This window comes from Mugil cephalus, chromosome 20 (genome assembly GCF_022458985.1).
Source record: "Mugil cephalus isolate CIBA_MC_2020 chromosome 20, CIBA_Mcephalus_1.1, whole genome shotgun sequence".
Classification (NCBI taxonomy): Eukaryota; Metazoa; Chordata; class Actinopteri; order Mugiliformes; family Mugilidae; genus Mugil; species Mugil cephalus.
The window spans coordinates 21,055,015-21,077,923 of NC_061789.1; the positions used below are offsets into that span (position 1 = coordinate 21,055,015).

Here is a 22,909-nt window from a genome sequence, read left to right on the forward strand (position 1 = left end):
AATATTTAATATTTAAGCTCAGAGCCGTAACTTTAAAACATTTCGAACAAAAACTGAAAACAGCCATCGTCACTGACAGAACAGATTTCTCTTCAGACCAAAGTGTTTATTAATATATAGAGATATGTTTTATTTAGAATGCCTTTGTAAAAATCACCATACATTCAAGGTCAATTTTAAGTATCACATTTTTGGTATCCCTCCACAGCATGCATAAGATACACAACTAGTTTTTCATTGTTTCTGGAAATATGTTGTCTTTTTTTTGTTTTTTTTTTTACAAAGACAAGATATATATATATATATATTTTTTTTTTTAAAAGAAAAGACCAAAACTCCATATCCACTCAAGGGAATACAATAATAAATAACACTGAAAGCTGCAAAAGCCGTGGTTGTCATTTAACCTAAAACTAATTCACAGTTGTTATTGAGGGTACTCAACAATAGACCATAGACTCCTCCAAACTCACTGTGCCTTCAGGGGCAAATAAAAGAAAGAAAGAAAAGTAAAGACCAAACTGAAAGATATCGGAGTGAGACATTTTTTTCCGGCTGACAAATCCTGTAGTAAATTCCGCTGAAAATTCAAGATATGGGTGTTTAATTGAAATTTTCATCATAACGAGTTTTTGTAATGATCATAATACCGTGCAAATTGGTGGGTCGATCGCAACAATATATAATATATATATATATGTAGATACTGTATATTCGTGAAGCTTAATTTGCAAAATTGCTTCATTGAACATAAAGTACGTGTTCAATAAAAAATAAGCAAAGTAAGGCAAATATGACACACCTTGTGGACGGAAACTCAAGTCTAACACCGACACAAGGAAGCACAGCAGGACCTACAGGATCTCTCGGAACAGAAACATAGTAATCTGCTGCACAGCTTTTTGAGCCGTGTGTTGGATGGGAACTCAACAATATTGGCCCCACGTGTGCTTAAAAAGGCCATTTAGTCAGTGGCTTTAGTATGACATTGAAGTCTTTTGGCACTTGTACAGTATATGAATATGTCCTTCAGTTTGACAAAATGACACAACTATATACATGCATGAAAGACAGGAGGAGCAAAGGCAGTCTCTTGAGAGATAAGTCCATGATGGTGGACTATGATCAGAGCTAGAGTATTCAGAGTCCATATCGCTGCATGCCGAGCAGGTAGGCCCCGCTCTGGCTCTCCCGCTCAACGCAATCCTCCACCCACCAACCGCTACTGTCCACACCGACACCACCAGCAGCAGCACCCAGGATGGACGGAGGAAGGAAACGAGGGACCCGGGGAGGAAGAGAGGACAGAAAGGAGGGATGAAACTGGCCTCTTCCATTCGGAGAAGGGGCATGTGTGGAGGCAGAGGAGAAGAGGTGGAGATAATTGGACAGTAGGGAGGTTAAGAGGAGGGAAAGATGGGGGAGGAAGAGGCCCCTGTGCTATCCGGAGCTGTCTGTTTCTGTCTGTATGTCTGTTCTCACACAGTCGAAATCAATTTGCCATCAGGACTGTCACTGTGGAACAAAGAGAGAAGGAAGCTTGCCAGGTCGGACACACTCAGAGAGAAATGGAGAAAGACAAGACAGGCACAAGGAGGCAGTGTAGAGTTTAGGAGAAGTGCAGGTGGGGTCGGGAAATCTACTTCGCCCCCACCTGCAGCAACAACTCCAAACACACGTGCTGAGTTCAGGAAGATTGGACTTCCAATTCCCTCATCAACACTTATATGTTTGCTGACCGGAAATATATTTTTTTTTCAGTGTATGGTACCAGTCACTAAAAGGTAGACAAAACCAATGTTCTATAGTTGATGAGAAAATCATTAAGTCATCTCCTAAGCTGGAGGGATGTAATTAGACTAATTAGATTAGTCTGTTGGGGTGACTACACCCTGTTAGGACAGTGTTGTCACAAAATATTGACACAAAAAATAACACATTTAGAGCAGACAGGAGTATGTAAAACAGCTTGACACAGGTGCCCAAAGCCCCAGCAAGCAGGGATAACTGAGATGAGGTCAGCATGATTTCTACTGTACTGCACCAAACACCAGGACAAATGCACATACATCGAAGAACTTGGATCTCTCTCTCTCTCTCTCTTTCTCACACACACACACACACACACAAACAGAAACATTTATATTCATTCAGTCCATGTAAACCCTGGTTGGACAGAGACAGGGAGAGCACAATTCCTAACCTTAACCTTAATGACTTGGGTGAGTCAGCAAGGACTTCACGGATTACACTTAAGATATACTGAGCCAAGAGCACTCTGAAAATAAACTGAGACACTGATCCTGCTAGAATGCATTCATTAGTTTTATAAAGAGAAGTAAGAAACAGCCAAGAGGACAGGATCACGAAGAGACAAAAGAAAACACTTTGCACCTGGCAAGATGGTGATATTTGGATTTTCTCTGCAAATTAGATCTTGCTTGAGCTTAAATATGCTCCTCATTAATCAATAAGTCATAAAAACATTATTTTATATTTGAGGTTCTAACTTCTCTGATGGAGCTTTTTGAATGTTTAAAATCATTTGAGTTTTGGACTATTGGTGTCAAAACGCAATCCATGGCATGTGTCACCGCCACCTAATGGTGAAAACTTACAACAATAATCAGAAATGAAAACATATTAGTTTCAGCCCAATACCTCATTCTGGATAATTACGGGTGATTATTTATGCACTTTATGGTTTCTGAGGACATTCATTTACCTACACAAATACATGCTCAAATAAAGCAAAAGGCTTGCATTGTCACAGGAGCATACCGTCACAGAACAAAAGTAACAAGTCCTACGTGTACTCCATTATGGGACAGCTTTGTGAAAATTCAAGTTCTGTTTGGGATCCTTACCGACTACATGCAAATCGTCAAACATTCCTTCCAGCTTTGTGCACATTAAGCGTGGATGTAGCATGTAGTAATCCAAGTTCCATTTATCTAAGCTGAGAATCTCTCTGGGTTTCTTCCTTTGATACATAATTGCATCAACAATTACTCAAGATAAACTCTTCAGATGGCAGTTATACATTCAAACATTACTCAGTAGGCAGGTAGACAACACACTTACCTTGTGGCAAAGCGGCCATCATAATCCTCAATAGCAGGCTGAAAAGAAAAAAAATATTATTTTACAGTGTGTGTGCTTGTACAGAATAAACCTAGTATTGAATTGTTTACCATGTATAAATATAAACACTAGGTGGCAGCAGAATCTGATCAAAAATTGAGCTTGTGCAGATTTACTTGTATCTAATTATGCAACATGAGATTAAATCAGATGGTGGCTGGAAAAGAGTAACGAGTTCACTACATGCTATATTACCTGTGTGCCAAAGCCTGCCATGCTGTAGGGACGTGGTCGGGTCTGTGCGAGGCTCTGTGCCAGGAGTCGGGCGGTCAGGCCATAGTCAGGTGTGGGCAGTGATGCATCACTCTCCAACAAGTTCCCTGTGCTGCTACTTTTCCCATGGTGCAGACTGTAATAGTAAGAAAGTAAATATCCTGAGCCTGACTCATTTGGCCTCATTATCTTGATGTACCATTTATAAAAAAAAATGCCACTCACTTCACTCTGAGCTTCTCACTGTCACTGTCAGGCAGCACACGTGTGTAAGAGAATGGGAACCAGCCACGCCTGAGAAAGAGAGAAAACACTGTTAACTGTTTACTTGCACTGTACCTAAATTTGGGACAAATATTTAATCAGTCTCACAGTATGGATTCAGGCAAGACAGAATAAATGAATATATTACTCACATTTTGTTTTTCTCATTCTCCCCATAGTGCCAGCCATCGCGGGCTTCAGGCACTAGCAGAGTTATAACATCTCCCTCAGAGAAACTGAGCAGGGTGCTGTTGTCACCTGCAGCATGAGAGAAGATGGCCTGGACACGGGCACGTCCGTTTTTCTCCAGTCCTGCCGCCATGGAGCTGGATCTGGGCAGGGTCCGTGTCTCTCCTGCAGACATTTCCAGGCAGTGATTAACATGGCCAGTGTCACAATATGCTCTGAACTGTCTGAGGTGGCGAAACTTACATTTTTAGGCACAGTAGTCAGAGAGGTTCTCCAACTTTATCAACTTCTTTTCATATCGTAAACAATCACACACACTTCCACATTTACTGATATTACAAATAATATTACAGTTGGGATAACTGCTGACATATCATCGGAAATCATGGCAGTACTTCTCACAGATCATTTTGCATGTCCTTGCTCCTTCATTGGGACACTGAGGTTGTCAACCTGATCGTCAGCACTGTCATTTATTATTAGCATTATTGGATTTGTTTGCACAGTGTGAAAGTACTCATTCAGAGCTTTCAATTTTGATTCAGTAAAGTGACGCTGGATTTAAAATACTTCAAAAACGCTTTTGATTTTCTTGCCGCAGTGCTACCGTTTTGTTGTTTCAGATATCTTACCCACTGGGTTTTTATTCTTGGCAGGGGCAGGCCTGCGCACAGGGAGGGTGTTGGAGTAGACATCGCTGACCTGCCTCTGGGGCGGGGCCTGGGACGGGCCCTGTGCCTGGGTCTGAGGGGATGAAGGCCTGATCTGGGACACGGACATCGGACCCCCATCTGTCCAGTATTCCTCTCCATGAACTCCTGTTGTCCCATTGACCATGGACATACCATCAGGGCCCATCAGCCTCTGTAATAAACAAGCAGACACTGGGATTCAGTAAGCACAATAAACCTGTAAAAATAGCCCACATAATGCTATACTTTGGCAGCTGTGATACCATTAAATATGAGGATTAAGCCGAGGTGATGATATGTCTGAATATATTCAATTTTTTTCAGCCACTCATTTCCCTAACTCACCGCTGGGTGTCCCAGGCCGCTTCCCATAAAAACAGCCAACTCTGGGGGCACAGGTAGAGGCTGGGCCCCGGGGATGGGGTCTGAGATGACCAGGTTGGATTTGGAGGTGTGTAGGGGACTTGAGCCCCCTAGGGCGGCAGAGCCCATCTGCTGGGCCAGGAGCATGGCCCTCTCGGGCAGTTTGTTGGGGTCGGAGCAGGCTTGTTGCCACACTGGGATCTTCTGGGTGAGAAGGTCTTTACCCTGGAACAAGGAAGATGAAAGCAGCAGAAACCATGCCAGTATTAAGAGGAGAGATATTGATGTAGATGCGATGTGACCATATTAAAAAAAAAAAAAGGATCAGTTTTGTATTCTTAAAAAACAAATACAAAAACATTCAGTTATCTAAAATATTTCCCTACTGTACACCCTTGACCATGGCCCTTTACACAGCTATGATAATGTGATGCGTGGGTGAGGCAGTCTTACATACAAGCAAGCTGCCCACTGCAGCATCTCACAGCCTGTGGACACGGCTGTTCTTTCTACTACAAAAATTGAGTTTTATTCATTTCCAGAGTTACAGAAACGGAAAGCGTTCACACACGTGTTCCATACTACTTTTGTATGCTTACATGTGTAATGCTAATAATGTCTTTTGCTTTCTCTCACGCACATGTAGAGCTACCACACACACAGAAACACACACACTTGGATCCCTCTGGGAGAAGATTCTATAGTTTGCTGAAGGTGAACGCGTCCCACGCACACCCCCACCCTGATTAATGACTCTGTGGTGGAAAAAAAAAGAGAGAAAAAAAAGGCACACACACATGCTCTTCTCCAGCCACATCTTCAGGCTGGCAGTTCACGCCCCCACGTGTAATCCCAGGAGACCGAAGTACTCCATTACCCAAGGATTTCATATGATCCTTGAAGAATTACTCTTTAAAAGGTTCTGCTGTTGTTAACAGTATTGGTCACGACTGTTCACCTGTGCGTCCTCTTTGGTTTTCATAAATTGAAAAAAAGCAAAGCACACACACACACACACACACACACACACACACACACACACACACACACACACACACACACACACACACACACACACACACACACACACACACACACACACACACACACACACAACAAAAACAAAACAAAACAAAAGAGCAGACACTATACCAAGTTACAATGATGGATTACAGCTTCATACATGCCTGCTAGATGGGCATCCTCTGGAGCCTTAATGATTTAAAATGAAAAGGCCCACAGGAGAAGTCGAAGCTGATGTGGCTTAGAACTGTGCATCTCTTAGTTTGCTCCTCTTCCTGAGCAATTGTCTACAGCAGGTGATCTTAAAATAACACTGATCTCAAGATGGGGGAGTAGCTGGCAAAGAGAAATGGTTGACTGGTGATTCTAAAATGCCTGTAGGTGTACGTCTAACTGTTAAAGGTTCTTTGTCTGTGGCTGCTAAGTGATAGGTCAGTGACCTTAGTACTCCTAGCTCTCAGTGCCAGCTGTGATTGACTCCACTGTGATTCTCTAGAGGATAAGCTATAATGGATAGAAGTTCTAGCTCTGCACACAGTTCTTTTAATGCAATGCACAATAAAATGCGCACCTAATTAGCTTCAGTTCACACCTCATCATCATGATTTGAACGTGTACCATGCATCTCAATACTGCAGTGAACTCCAACGCATTACAGCTCTATTTGTACTCTCACCAAAATTTACTATTTCAACTACACCAGTGTGTTCAACTGAAAGTGAATAAACTTTAGAATTATTAATGGGTTCATGAAGGTATGTGTTTTTGTACTCCCGAGTCTGTCTTGCGACTCAGATTTGGATCTCAGAAAGTGGTGAAAACAGGTTTGTGCAGGCTGCATACTACTACTACTACAAACAAGCACTTACACCTGGACAACACTGATTCTGACCACAGCCTCACCAGATATGGACAGAATGTTATTAAAAAACACACACACATGCACACAATGTGACACTTACCTTGCCATGGTAGGCACTGCTGTTCTTGGCCACAGCACACTGGCGGTCAACCAGGAAGCAGTACCTACGACGTTCTTCAGACAAGGCTGTCTTGTAGCCCTCAGCGATGAAGGTGTCTAGCTCAGTCTGCTTACTACTGATAGTCTCCACAAACTGAGAACACACAAGGACACACAGTTAATTATAATTTATCACTTTGGTTGAACATTTGTCCCAAACAAATCTATATGCAGGTATCAAATGGCCAGAATATTTTATTTGGATTAGCATTGTTATTGCCATTAGAATGAAAAGACAGAGACAAAAAAGTTTAGGCTGTCAGTGCACTGCAGATGTTTCAAAACTACTGTAAGAAAAAAAAGTTTCCTTCAGTTACACCTTGCGTCACATTCCCACAAATACACAAATTCACAGCTAGGGGCTGATCAGTACAGCACAATCTTGTACTGTCAATCACTGCACAGCCCCACTGGAGTGATTAGGGGTTGCGTGCACCTTGGCAGTAATAGTTGTGTAAGGGGAGAACCTTACTCAGTAACTTTCCCTGGGAAGATTTTCCCTGCAGTGTATCGAGGCAAAGCAATTATGACTGCAGGTCCTGTGGTGTGGAGGAGGAACAGTTCACAATAACAGACTAATCCATTTTACATCCTGGACAATAACAAATAATATGTAAGTTAATGCTTTTATAAGAGAGAGTGATGTCAATATAGCTAGAAGGAGGGCTCCAGTGCTGTCAGATAGTCTTAGAATGATCTCTCCAAAAATGGAAATGCCAGCAGCAAACATGAATACACACACGGCCAGTAACAATGAGAAGCTGTAGGGAGTCTTGACTTGAAGTAGAAATCGTATTTGGATGTTTTAGTGTATGTTCACATTGATCAAGCATAATATTATGACCACCTTAATAATATTGTGTAACTTTCTCTTGAGCCTCCAAAACAGTTGGGACTCATCAGAGGATGGACATGGGCCTTCTAAGGGTGTCCTGTGGTGTCTGGCAACAGAATGTTGTTAGTGGGAATCTTTGGGTCCATGGGTTGAGGGAAGGGGCCTCCATGGATCATCCCACAGATACTTGATCAGCTTGGGATCTAGTGAATTTGGAGGCCAGGCGCTGTTTTTCATGTGTTATGAGTTTTTGTGTGTGTGTCTGTGTCAGGCTGCATCCTGCTGGGGATGTCTGCTGCCATCACAGAGTGACATGGCCAGGTCCAAATGTTTCCCAGCAGAACATTGCATTGTCAAAAGATGGTGAATTCTATTCACTTTCTGTCAGTGGTCACAATGTTCCAACTGATTGGTGTACATGTCAGATACCATATTTACAAACTGCAGCGCATGTTGGTGGAGTGTGTACTAAAAGTAGGCTGACCAAGTCAAGTTCCATGGCTTTAATACTAAAACATCTGGTGATAGATACTGACCTAGAAGTTATATTTACTTGCATTGATTTGATCTGTGTGACTCCAAAGCCGCTTACAAAATGCTCAAGTTTGGAGGAAAGACTGGGATACATTTAAGTCTCAGTGACAGAAGAAAGAAAACCGATATCCCTCTCGTCCGTTTGTGCTACAGTGTGGTTCCTCAAATGAAGTCCTCTCAAAGGATTTACGAAAATTTTGAAAGTTTTCCATTATATTGCCCTGATAAAGCCTGATAAAGTTCATAAAGTTGGCGTTCACCCCCAGAGCCAAACATAAGCTCCTGTGGCACCACCACACAGCAGAGGTATTTAATTTAGTAACGACCAGAGCACACTACTTCTCCACAGCCAACAGCCTAGAGGTTAGTCCATTGGAATTTCAAGTGTGGAAGAATATTTAAAGCGGTTTCATGGCACTGAACACAACATTTTGAGGAAGGGCCTTTTGCATTGGCACTGGAAGAGTTCCAACTTTGCCATTACATAACTGCTGAGCCAAATTGTCAAGTCAAGCAAGGGGAAGATGGAAGAAGGGTACATTTGTTTCTCTCTTGACGGGACTTTATTCTGTTCCTTCTTTTTAGTTTAATTTCAAAATAAGTGCTGTGAAAGCGATTCAGTTGGATGTTATTTTTCTTCATCGAACAGGAGGCTTTCAATTGAAGGCCTGCCTATCTCCTCAACAAGGCAGGTTGTGAAGGAGGGAGAAAAATCAGGCCATTGTGGATATTCCACTAGAGCAGCAACGCTGAAATCTTCCCCCTTTTCTCTGTCTTTTCCTTTCTCGCCGATAAAAAAGGTTTGAGATTTTGTCTTGGTATGAGTCATGTACTGCAGAGAGAATAATGAGAGGAGTGAGAAAGAGAGAAAAAAAGAAGTATGCCATGGTGAAGATGTCTGGCAGACACACAGACACACAGCAGAACGCTTCAGCTACAACCATTTGTGAATGGGACTCGGTTAGATCAAGGAAGCCACATAATGGCTATTTAAAAGTGTCTGTCCCCTTTTTCTTTTTTGCTGTTACTCTGACCACTTGAGTTTGTTTTTCCAGTTTCTTGAAGACTCAGTCTGCTAGTCTCGGTTAAACCACTGGTCCCTTTTGTCATAACCACATGGCCTAATTCTCCAACCATTCAAAAGGTCACTAAAGTAACCCAAGACAGAGGATGCAGTGGGAAAAGGCTGAGTAGACACTAGTCACTATTATATTTGAGTGACCTCAGGTTACACCATAGCTGGGATGACTTGTTTGGCAGAGGTTATGAATATAAATGAAACCTATTGCATATCAGTTCAGTTCAGATTTTACTTTATCAGCTGTGTCTTCTTACACTGACAGATTCAGGACAAAATCCTAATACTCCAGCACCTTTTTACAATAAACACCAACACAGTTTCCAGTGAGATGCAGCAGGATTCATATCAACCAACCTGTTTACATTTCCTGCGGAGGCATGTTCTCCTGTTCCTACTTCATCAGAACTCTTTATATTCAAAAGAGCTGTGTTGTTTGTTATGCTCCATGGCTAAACAGGAAGCACCTACACTGAGTGCAGCCAGTGTGTTTGTTGATGCGTATGTTGTGTCTACGGTATCCAAAGTTCCAGGTTGCAATCACTTTTAATGTCATTTCACAAAGCTGAAGAAACCCTGAGCTTATCAATCACCTCCTTGTATTAATCCCTTTTCCAGAACTCCGGCAGTGTCTCTCTGTCTGGACTCTGTCTGGACGCTTATTACCAGTCCGAGCAGTGCAAAGGAGTTTAGCTAGATGAAACTACTTTGCATGGCACCTTGGTCTCCCTGCCAAAGAAACTCACAATGAGCTAATTAGCATTTTAGCATGCTTTGTCCATTGATGAGATTGCACAGTGAAAGTGTCTCACGGCAAGAGGGAACAGGGAGGTCAGAGAAGACGAGACAGACATAAGTGGGTGAGACATCAGGAAAACTTGAGAAGAGAGGAGGGAGAGAGCAATACAGATGGTGATCAATGAAATGTGGTCCTCACATGTGTCCTCTGCCAGATTGTGCCAAGACACACAGAGAAAATAGAAAAAAAAAATAAAACCGATGCAGAAAAGGAGGAGGAATTGCTGAGCTTGCCGTAGAAACTTTTTCTTGTACTTTTGCTGCTGACTCCTGTTGTCTGAAATACATCATCACACAGGATATCTGTAGCCAGCTACCATTGAACGCTTCCTAGGCGGGATTGCAAGGTTCTTCCCTTCCATGCGTGCCATTTTCTCTGCGGGGCTCAGGCACAAATGAGTTGACTTTTCTCTGTCACGCCCACAGCCCTGATATGATCAGAGAAAGAGAGCAGGTTGAAAATGAGAAGGGGAGATTGATTTTTCTTTTCAGTGTTAACTGACTCTACATTATGAGTTCTGTGTCTGATGAGCTCTTTCCTCTGTACAGATGGGCCCAATTGATCAGGATTACACACTCTGGAAGAGTGTGGGGCCATGCTACTTCTGTCATAAGCACGAAATAAAGGGTTGTTTTGCCCAGCTAGAAGCTGGGTCTAGTGATGCCACTTAATGAGTCCATCTGTTCTCTTAAGTACTTTGGATCACAGCAAGACACAGTGTTACATAAATTATTGGCAACGACTTAGGGTATCATGATAAATAGAAGATGAACCTAAAAGATTTTGGTGAATCTCTGAAACTTTGTCCTGCTATAGCCACATCTTTCAAGACACTCTATCATGAGACCTAATCACTGCAGTTCTATGGAACATTGTGCTCCTATGCAATGTATGCCAGTGAATTTCCCACCAAGGAAGATTACCTTCATCTGCGTGACCAACTTTAGTCGTGCACCAGTATAAATAAAGAATTATATTTACTGAGGACAACCATAGATATATCATCCATATACCATGTATATGGATGATGGAACACTTCCTCAAAAGTGAAGCCAGAGCAAGTAGAGCACCCCCTGGTGTCTGGCTGCAGTATAGATCGTAAACTCCACCCCTTCCATGTTAGTGGATGGGACTCGGGCCAAACTAAAATACTAAAGTACATGACAAAAACCTTTTTCCAATGATGGTTTCTATCAATTATGGTAGTTAATATTGAGCTGATGCATGTTTAACTGTCAATTTTTCTGACAAGTTTCGTTTGAGGACTTAATTAACGCTAAAATTGATGTGACATCATGATGACTACAAGTTGCCATGCCAACCGCTCAGTCACATTAGTCTATGAGAGTGGGATAGAAAAAGTAAGTGCAGTGTATAATGCAACATTCCTTTGTAACTTCGAGAGTACAGTTTCAATTAAACAAAAATGTGAGTTAGTCTGGCATGACATGGCTCCGCATGCGCAGACTCTGGCTCCATACTCACAAGATGGTGCCACTTGTATACCCAGGAAAATGGTGTCAGTTTGGCCCATACAAGGGAGTGGGGATGCATTGTCCATATTTATATACAGTTTATGAGAACAACTCCATTAGCATCACTACACATAAGGTACAAAAGCTAAAATGTTAGTTTAGTTTTCAAAACATAAAAACATTGTTCGGACATGTAACTACTTGTTTATTCCTGAATAATACTGGTCTGCATTCCAGTATTCATCAAGAAGTGCAACTGGAACCCTAACCAGCACATGAAGCAGTCCTAGACAGTCAGGTGCATGTAGAAACTTGCCACTGTTAACGGAGATTTACTGGTGTAATCCCTCAAACACCCCTCCCATTGCAAGCTGTGCTCTGTGCAAAACCGGACTGCTTGACACCCTGCCAGCCTTGATGCTTTTGATGACACTCTATACAACAGCTCTTCATCCAAACACGGTGGAACAAACTCTATGTGACACAGCAGTCAGATCAATCCAGCCCTGCCTTACCATCGCAGACAGGAAAGATCACACATGTGCGCATGTGATACCATGTAAACCGAGACGACAGAGGAGGTAACCTTTCTTCTCGAATCAGAGCAGCAAAGAACATTTTCATACCCAGTGAACTCTGGAAAACAGTTCCTTAAGTGTTGGGAGAAACATGTTTCCAATCCATCCATCAATCTTATTCTGTCACTGGTAGCCCCACTGCAGAGTAAGGCCGACAGCAGCTCAGTAATTACCCTGCAAGCCTTGACCTGTTAGTTTGACATTTTTTCCTCCATCCCTCCAAGACAGTCAGACTCCAAGTTTCCAGTCAAATCCGCATGAAGGAACAGCAGTCACACTCTTGACATTTTATGCTGTGTCATTTTTCTCAGTTTGAGAGTAGCACTGGCTGCACGACTAAACAAATAAGCAACGCACAAACAACATAACAGTGGGAGTTCTACAATAAGGGCTTTAGACAGAGACACGCACATCTCTTTGTAGGAATTTATTCAGGGTGGATTTCACTACTTCTGCTGAACAGTATAAGTGGATGAGTAACGGAAAACTAAACGTGAAAGAAAACTAATTAAGTCATGTCTAACGGAGAAGATTCCTTCCAACTCATCAACATTCATTTCACCTAAAGGGCTCTGTCAGACTGCTTTGCCATGGAAACATGAATGTTAATGCAAACACTGCTTTGTTTCCTTTGTGAACTAGTCCTCAGTTTGACACCAACTCTCGTGTCTGAAGTGTTTGCAGTCTCATGCCTGATGACTGATGCCTAATGTTTTCATGAACTGGCAACCTGTCCATGGCATATCCCACCTTTTGCCCCCATGCCAGCTGGGGTAGTCTCCAGCTCCCCCATGACCCTATACAAGGTAAGCAGCTAATGTATGGAGGCTGCAGTACCTGCACAAGAACTCTTGTTTGAATGTTTATTGATATTTGACTACTGAAATTTTGGTGCATACTGAAATGGAATACATTTAGCTTAAAAAATAAAACGTACATTTGCACACCATTCAGCTATAAGTTTATTTCTAAATATCATTCTCAGACATTTGCCATCTCGTCTAGGCCAATTTTAGTAGCTGGCCAGCTACTCTGTGGTGCATTTACTCCCTGATCAAAGATATGTGCAGAAGCACGCTGTCAGCATTCAGTGCACATACATTCAGCACATCAATTAGCGTGGCCAATTAATGTGTCTTTCCTATGTGTGTTTCTCATCCGTGTGCACGACTGTGCGTCTCTTGCCTGCGTAAATCTAATGGAGATTGTTAAGTTCACACGATTCATAATCAGACCTGCAGTATTTTTTTTTTCTTCCCACTCAGGGCAGCTCGTTGCCACTGCCTCCACCCCCATCCAGGCTGAGTGTTCTCTTTACTTTACGAAGAATGAAGTCATTATTTTCACCAAGACTCAAATCCAATCAGCACATCCACCACGTCCACATAAAACCAAGTGCACCACTGAAACACAATGATTTGATATGGTAAAACATTACCGAGACTTTTTTTTTGTGTGTGATTTAAGTGTTTTTAGCTGTAAACATATTAAAGTCACACTTACATAATAAATATGGGCTTAAAGTGCAGACTCTTTGCTCACTCAGCTGGATATCTATTTATATCGGATGAATTTCCAACACAATTGTCTCAAAAGCTGTTTCACAGACACACAGTAGGATATTCCTTTAGTATTTGTTTGACAGGTGGACAAAAAATAGAGTTGGTTCCTATAAAGCCTATAAAACACAATAAAGACAGTGTGGTGGCATGAACAAGCATGGATTATTTTTCACAAATGTTCACATTCTTGTAGTTATGTTAATTCTGCTCAGATTCGGCGGTAAGAAGCAAAGTTGATTGAGCTGCTTGTCACAGTCCAGATTGGGGTTGAAATACTCCTGAGTCTGTCACTCAGTTTCAACCCACTAATATACGGCTCACAACTTAAAATAGCTGCAGCAAAGGATCACAAAAAAGGAAAGAGTTTTTTTTTTCAGTGATCTCCATGGGTGGTCACTGTATTAAAAGGATTCTTGAAATATTTTATTGATGATGAGGTTAATTTGCCTAGACACGCATGCGCCCCTGAATGTAGCTGTGATATCTACGCACTTGCTCCAATTTGGATGAGAATACCCTTAAATGAAAGCAGAGACTCTGCACTTACGGCTCAATTTCATTGTCTAAATGTAACTTTAGCATAATTTGGTAAACAGCTAAAATAACAAAAACTGCCCAAATGCACTGTACATGGGCCTGATTGTAATTCAGGCTATTTAACAGCTGTCTAAATGAGAACTAAGCTCGTATTATACTGAAAAAACCCAGGTAGGGGCCCACCTGCATCTCCTTCTCGCCATACTTGGAGGGGTTCTTGCTGCCCTGGCTCTTCCTGCGCAGCTTCTTTAGCTCAGCCTGGCACTTCTCCAGACTCTCCCCTTTGCTCTTGTGTTCCACCTGGTATTTCTTCAGGGCAGCCTATGTGGGGCAAGAAGCAGCACACAAAAACACAATTATAGACGTCCTGAGAGAACTACAGATTCAAAGGGCCATCTGAAAAAGTTTGAGACGTACATGATGCAAGTGAGCAGCAGTAATGGCAAGCCTTTCCCAAATGTTTTTAGAAGAAGCACAAGAAGAAGGTCATATACAGCATTCCACTCATGTGACTACGGCAGGAGAATCAGTATTATATAAGGAAATGTTATTGTTATGTGGCACTGAGGCAGCATGCGGAAGTGATATGCGAAATCTTTTTTTTTATTTTAAATCAATACATTTTTTTAATTAAAAAAATAAATAGAGTGGTCCTTTACATGCTTCATGTCTGCGTTCTGTTTGTCCTCTAGATCTGATGTGGCAACAACAAAGCTGTGATTGTCTCTTGAAACATTTTACTCTAACAGCAGAAATCTGTGATGGCTCACAACGTAAACACATAAGAGCAACAGATAAACAAACTAAAAAAAAATGTTTTAATATTTTTTTATTAAAGAATAAATGAACGACATCATAATCTTACTGCAAGAGTTCATTTTCTTCTTGATTCATTAATTTGTTTGATTATCTATTTATTGAGAAAAACAACTTTGTTTCCTAGCTCTATGAGCTCTGTTGCCATAGCAACCATGCCTGGTGTGACAAAGCTCGTGCGGTTTCTGTGCAAGGCAAAATTGGAAAAAGAGAGCTTGAGCATGAGGGTTCAACACCCACATTTGCATACTGTAAGACACTGAGAATAGACAGTAGGTAGACATCCTGTAGGTATTTCTGAAAAGGAGCAGAAACGAAGCAGCTGTTGTCACTGGGAGGCGAGTGTATGACACATACTGTGTGTGGATTTCATAGCAGAGAGAGATGGTGTTAATTCTGGTGGTTTGAGCTGGTCTGGAAAGGTCTAAACTACACGATTTGCCCGAGAGCAACCTTAAAGAATGTCAATAATTTTACATTTCAATATTTTCAAAGTTCACAGGGGTTGTCCTTGTAACCTTTCAATCCCTTGTAGTGTACAGTAAAGCTGTATAGTATCATGGGATGCTCTGATATTAACATGTGCAATAGAGCTCCAAGAAACTGAAACTCACTGGTGGAAAATCCCCAGAACATCATACTAATGTTCAGAAAGGACACAACTGGCTGTTGTGAAGAATCAGCTCGTAGTGTGGGGTCATATCAGACAAATAGGCAAATTAGGAGGCAAATAATACAAAATAAAGGTCAAGAATCTACTTTTACTGTTTACTTATATCCCTTAGCCACCACTACAGACAGATAAGACCCTTGGTGTGCTTAAATCTGATTAGCGCGATGGGACATTAACTGTGCAACTCCCCTCCCGTTTTAATCACAAACACAAGGCAGGCAACTATCAACTGAACTTTGGTGCACTAGAAGAATGGGACCCTTGTCTCTAAAGGCTGCTTTGCCAGAAATACTGCTCTTCATTTGTAGTGAGGCAGGAAAAGAGATATGCACCACTGGGGACATTTCCGACTGACTAAAAGAAATAAACAGCTTGTGTTCCTTTGAGTCTTTTTGAACTAAACTTTTAGATGATTGATTCACAAGTGTGAAACGATTATTCTTATTGCTGCAGAAGATCTGACAAAAATAAGACAAAGACAATATATATGTATATATATCTATATATATGTGTGTGTGTGTGTGTGTGTGTGTGTGTGAAAACAATGATTGTTTTTGATCTTTTTCATATCCTTTTAGACAGAAAACACACATGTGAGTGATGTGCATGGAGACCATGATAACATTAAGATCCAAATACTAATATGTTTTTTGTTTGTGCTCGATGTGGCAACACTTAATTTCACTGTTTAGCCACCTTGTTAAATCACAGCAACTTATTTTTCTATTAGACATTAAAAGCAAAATTAGATAAAGCTTGTGTGAACGAGCAGTTGTGACTGAAGCAGCACATAATGTGGCCCTTCCAACTATATAATACAATAATGGAAGATTATCCCATCCCCCAAAACAACGTACAGCAGTACTGCTCTACACTCAGGCTGCAGCCCACTCATTCTAAAGATATCGCATGTAGACCAGCTCCAAAGCGCTAACACACACACATACAGACTCACTCCAGGAAGGGGTCTATTAAAATCAAGTCTATCCTTGATGGATGAGTAGACATGAAATGTTATTTCAAAACATTTCATTTCACAAACATGCCCTCTAACAGCTCCTTCTCTTTCTCTGTTATCGCTGCGTTGAAATGAAGCCTTAACTGACGGAATAAGCTAAAATACAGAATGCAGATACAAGCTTGTGCTCTGGATTTGGGTGTCAGATACAAATACTCACAGTCAAGTAACGGGCGTCCAACTCCACCTTCTTCTCGAGCTCAGAGAGCAGCTCATTGTGAAAGGATTTCAACTATGGAAAAAAACACACAAAAACAATAAAATGTGGGAAAGCCTCCTATGTTTATTAATATGTAATAAGTCCTCCTTTTCCCATATATTTACTAAATTAATATTTTACTAGCAAAACCCTGGCCTGTGAACTGTTTTTATAGTGTATATATATATGTGTGTGTGTGTGTGTGTGTGTGTGTGTGTGTGTGTGTGTGTGTGTAAAATCTGCATGAAATGTAAATGCTATATACAGTGAACAGGCATAACATTAAGTTGTGACTCATCAGAGAATGGTCATGGGTCTTCTAAAGGTGTCCTGTGGTGTCTGGTAACACAGTGTTGTTAGTGGGGGTCTTTGGGTCCTATGGGTTGAGGAGAGTGGCCTCTGTGGATTATCTCACAAATACTTGATCAGTTTGGGATTTTGTGAATTTGGAGACCAGGTCAACAACTTGTGCTGTTCTTCATGTTTGTTGAGTTGATCCAAACCTTTTTTGTGTGTGTGTGTGTGCGCCTGTTTCAGGCTGCATCCTGCTGGGGATGTGTCATTGCTATGGGGTGGGGCTGTCTGGTCTGGTCTAGGTGGGTGATAGATGTCTAAATAACATCTACACAAATGCCAGGTACAAAAGTTTCCCAGCAGAACATCGTATTGCCACAAGATGGTCAATGTGATGTACTTCTCCTGTAAGTGGTTTTAATGTTGTGGCTGATGGGTGTATCCATTCCCATTGACTAAATAAAAAAAAAAACTAAAATTAACATACTATATTTGACATTTATTTTCATCTTAGTTAAGAAAATAAGATGATATTTTGTTCAATCAAGTAAATCCTAAGACTGAATGACATTTCTTTAGGCGATTTTGACATAAAGAAACTGCTTGGTTACTATTCTGTTTAAATATCAGTGATTCATTGATATTATAAGTGCAGGAATGAACTGGACCAATGGAAATATCACATCTTGACCTGAGCAACATAGTACATTCTCCTAATTGACATTTTTCCTCTATGAGATGCATGGCACTGTGGTCTAAGGTCTGTATAGTGGGACAGTAACAGTTGCATGAGGGCTCAAAGAATCAAGAAGGAGTTGTCAAAATATATTAACCTATTCTTTTCGGGTAGGAATGGGTGCCAAGTGAGCTGCACAGCACAAATGAACACCAACTTTGGACAATCCAGCAAATACAAACACTACCCAGAATGTCACACTGTTCCATTAACTCAGCTGACACACCCATCCACCTTCTATGTTAGGATTTATGCAGGATAATGTCTGTTCAATATGAGTCCATGTGTATTTAATCGTTATCATCCCATCTCAAGAGCTCAGGGACCAGTTTGTGTCAAGAGAAGCAGTCACGCAGCAAAACTAAAATGCTTTATTGTTGCAATAACTTACCACTTTTATTTTTCAATACACTGAGGTAGTGCTATGCACAAAATGAAAATCCTTTGAGCTCATAATACTAACCATCTCCTCGAGCTGCACTTGGATCTGTCTGTGGACCTCCGCCATCTGGAACAGCACATCCCCTGTACAAGGACAAACGGGGAGACACGGAGAAAACAAATGAACAATATGCTACATCACAAGCAGGAAACTGTGGAAAGTGGTAGGAAACTGAGGGAAGAAACAAGAAAAGCAACAGAGAGAAACTGTGACGTGCAAAGCTCATGCAGTAACACGAGACACACAAGCATATGGGACAAGTGGCTTGCAACTGGGACAATGAGGAACATGATGAAGGAACAAGATCAAGTAAAAGAAAAATGACAAGTGTATAATAACAAAAATAAAACTGCTGGAATTAAATTCGGATTCCTCAAGCATGTAAATACTGTTGCCTTGTGGAGATCAAGCTATTGTCCTTATTTCCTTGATTAATCTAAAAATCAGGAAATGTGATTTGTAGGGAAACAAACAACCACTAAAAGGGTAAGTCTCCACAAATCAAAGAAAAACAAAGCAAGAAACCAAAAGAGAAAGATAAGGAGTCATGCAGCTGAATGTTCAGTTTTCATATACCTACAAGCTGCCTCTTCTGAATATGCAGTGCATTGTCAAGAAAAGGAACACAAAGAGCTACATTGAGCAAAGGACACATATACAAAGAGAGACCTGGTGATAAGACAGTATGCACAGAATAATGAGACACACACATTTCACTGACCAGAAGGTCCAAAGCCCCTTTAGATACTACATATAGTATGTTCATAGACATTAAGGAGTAGAGGTGCATTGTTCAATATGTGCCTCTGGTGCAAATGATGTCATTATATATTTTGTTATTAAAATTTTGGCAAAGGTGAAGACTGAAAGGTAAAAGGACTGTAAAATGTCGTTTAAAATCGTTTAAAAAAAAAGAAACACTGCATGCACAAATGTTCACCCCCCATTTCAGACTCCCTTTTGAAAACTGACCAACAAAAGTACCTCTCAGTCAACGCTTTGTGAGGGAATTCTTACGTTCTTCACCAGCGGGCTTTGGAGTGGTCTTGATCAGATAACAAAGTAAACGGACAAAACCGAAGCAACTGTGACAAAGCAGACTACAACTCCTTGGATAAGAACAAGAGTAAGAATAAGAACAAAACATAGGAATAAGAACAACAAAAAAATAAAAATACACTTCACAACTGGCCTATTTTACGTCAGAAACGTGTGTGTAGCAAAATCAACCTAAATCTAACTTGCATTCATTACTTGTTAAGTAACACTGCCCCAACACGTTCTGATGGGCTCAACTCCTTACGCCCAAGAAGGCCAGGTCTTCTGTCCGTGCTGCCACCTGCCTGCTGATTCTGTGCCTCATAAGAGCAGAGGAGCAGTGCAAAGCATACCGTCAGTTCCCAGCAGGCTTACTAAGCAGCTTACAGATACTCATCCCTGATCACAGCCCTTCCAGCTTATAAACCCTGCCATTCTGTCGGCAGCTTCAACTAGCTTGATCAATTAACTAATGAACGTCCATCATCATACTGCAGACACAAGAGGACAGGCTTGTCGCATGACACGTACACTGACGTTAGGACGGGGGAGTTTCAAGAAGTCAGAAAGATAAACAATAAATTTCATTTCTATGAGTTATCTTATCGTGTCATCCGCGGTTTCATTACTGCACAATGTGCTGAGACCAAAGAATGAGGAAAAAAATAAAAAGGAATACATTGCACTTTGGTGATGCAGATGGTTACCATAGCAACTTCAATATCATATCACACAACAGCAGCAAATGGAAATTAGACTGGAACCTTCAGGGACAGTTAACATTAGATGACTCAATCAAGAACTGATAAAGAGGCATAATGAGGAAAACGTGAGGAAAATATCTGGCTGACATGACACAGCAAGTGAAGCCTGGCCTTAGAACTACCAGCCTGACAAGGATGTATGCATACCAAGAAAGTGACATGACAGGTTGATCGTATCTGTGGAAAACTCACACACAGAGAAACATGCTCCCTCTCACGCATGCCTGTGTACACTATTACTACTACCACACAGCAGTAAATAAACGATGAAGGCTTGTAATTATTGTATCAATATTTCCCAGTCCACCTAAATGCCGTCTGGATCCCCAGCTGGGAGAAAACAGTAGTCTCTTTGTTGTGTGGTGAGCTCAGGTTGGTCTGCACCTGCAGCTCTGCAACAAGCAGCCACATGCTCGTTAGCTTAAACAACTGAGTCAGAGGAGGAAGCATGGTCACAGGATATGTGTGCATGCGAACAAACCGTCCCCTTCGGTATGACATCAGCTCGTGTAGCTGTATTGACTGCCTGTGTAACAGCAGCCATGATACACCCACAGAGGTGGAGGAAAAGCACAATAACAGAAAGTGAGCAACGGAGCTGAAATAATAATAATAATAATAATAATAATAAATTAAAAAAATTGGCCTGTTTCAGAGTTGAACAGAGGGAACATGAGAGATGGAGATGGAGAGAGAGAATGGAGGTGGATGGAGAGACACTGAATCACTGCTGAAGGTCAAACCAGATTCACTATGGGTTGTCATGGAAGCAGGATAATGCTAGGGTCGTTGCCATGGGAGAATCTGCAAGATGAGGAGCAGTGCCTGCAAAACATTGTGTTACAAAATACTGTTCAAAAGATCTCCACCCGTACTATCTGCTATCATTACATCAGCATATACACTTCCCTGAAGAGCAGGGTGGTGTGCGTCCCACCTGGGGAGTGTGTACAGTATACACAAGTGTGTCAGTGGGCACAGTGTGTTAATATCTGGCTTCTTGGCATGCCAAGTCACAAGGGAAACAAACAAGTGGGCAAGTATAATGGGGCAGCGGGATAATGTGCGAGACGCAGATAATAGCTGAGACTATGGGTGGCAGTGTAAGTGTGTACGTTTCTGTACACATGTGAGAGCACACGCTCTGAAAACACAAGGAAGTAACTCCAACATTTGCTAGGCCTGTAAATTGGATTATGAACTAAAGTCTTTTTCCCAATTTGTTTATTTGTCTAGGCTCTCGCAGGAGTAAACTACTGATATATGTGACACGTTGCTAAAATTGGAAGCTCAGCCATCACAGCTGTTCAGCCTACTGGTCTAATATAACTTCCCCAAGCAATGGCGTCTCGCATTTAGGCCACAATGAAGGCTTGACATGGGACATGTATGACTGGCAAAGAAAAGTGGGGCAGAGTGCAGTTCTAAGTAATCCTAACATTAAATCTAAGAAGGTCTAAGAAGCTATGCAGATGCAGCTTTTTCAAACCATCTGTTAACAGTGAGCCAAATTCCTGGCACCTTTTTAATCCCCTTTTCTACCATCATCAACAACACAATACATTTGAAAAACAGCAAAATATATTTGACAAAAGTAACATACAGTTGATAACAGGAGAAAGCATGAAGACCTCACTACCAGTCTAAACTTAAATGGACTATAAATTTAACTGTGGCATTCATGACATAACAAGCCGAGTGAACACTGCACCTCTACATAACCCAGCCAAAACTAATCCTGTCCACTGACGACTCTCAGCTTTGCATGTGTGTGTGCCCTCAAACAGACACGCAGATTTGCAACTCTTTACACATCTGTGATACAGACAAAAAGCAGGGAGGAAAGATCTACTGTCTCAACGTCTCCAACAAAATATGAAGAAAGAGCGACAACAGAGTGCAAGAGAGCGACATTTTTGGGAATAAACACACTGTCACACTTAGAGTGGGTCAAGTGGTGACTGATAAATTGTCCATACATGATGTTCATAGGGAACTGCTGCATCAGTGTAGTCGCTTCTTATTATTTATTATCAAATCAAATAAATTCTAACCAGGGCGGTCCCGTTTCTGAAGATGTACTCATTTTGTCTGCTCCTTTTTATGTATTTCTTGAAGGCTTGTATTACATTGCAGTGCTGCAGCACTACAGCACTTTTATTTGTACTTGTATGTTATGTTATGTATCAGTTATGTATTGCACAAGGTTGACCTGACAGAAGCCCCTCCCCTCAGCCCATAGGACCCCTGCTAACAACACTACAAGACACCCTGTATATCCTTCACAGTGCGTCCTCCGATTGTGTGAGTGCTCATTGCAAAATAAATGTTTAATACCAGAAACCTGCTAAAAAAAAAACACACAAGACATAAGGCAGGACACCTCCTTTAATTAATGCAGCACTGAGAGAGTAGGGTGAGAGTGTCTTGTTCTCTCTTGTTTGCGACAAAGCTTCAATGGAATCGGAGTCTGAAGTTAAGAGAGAAGAACGCTCAACATGAAGGCGAAGCAAAAAATGTTCTAGGGCAAATTCGCCAAACAGAGAGCGTAACTGGTGGGGAGGGAAAAAGTGTAGTGATGGGGAAAATCCCTAAAGAATACATCAATGTAATAGAAAAGAG

At 41.4% G+C, this 22,909-nt stretch overlaps 1 protein-coding gene across 6 annotated transcripts in view; it reads right to left on the minus strand.

Moving 5' to 3' along the window:
- baiap2a (BAR/IMD domain containing adaptor protein 2a) overlaps positions 1–22,909 on the minus strand; it is a 51,363-nt gene that overhangs the window by 2,565 nt on the left and 25,889 nt on the right. For 2 of the 6 annotated variants that reach the window (XM_047570927.1, XM_047570929.1), the window contains exons 4-13: positions 18,507–18,568; positions 16,975–17,046; positions 14,491–14,628; positions 6,851–7,003; positions 4,848–5,090; positions 4,443–4,674; positions 3,774–3,975; positions 3,583–3,651; positions 3,340–3,493; positions 3,085–3,122 (exon numbers count right to left, since the gene is read on the minus strand). In XM_047570927.1, the coding sequence (XP_047426883.1) occupies positions 3,085–3,122; positions 3,340–3,493; positions 3,583–3,651; positions 3,774–3,975; positions 4,443–4,674; positions 4,848–5,090; positions 6,851–7,003; positions 14,491–14,628; positions 16,975–17,046; positions 18,507–18,568 (1,363 nt within the window). Of the gene's footprint in view, positions 1–103; positions 2,984–3,084; positions 3,123–3,339; positions 3,494–3,582; positions 3,652–3,773; positions 3,976–4,442; positions 4,675–4,847; positions 5,091–6,850; positions 7,004–14,490; positions 14,629–16,974; positions 17,047–18,506; positions 18,569–22,909 lie in introns of those variants that run through there. The other 4 variants (XM_047570924.1, XM_047570926.1, XM_047570925.1 and 1 more) reach the window with 4 other exon arrangements.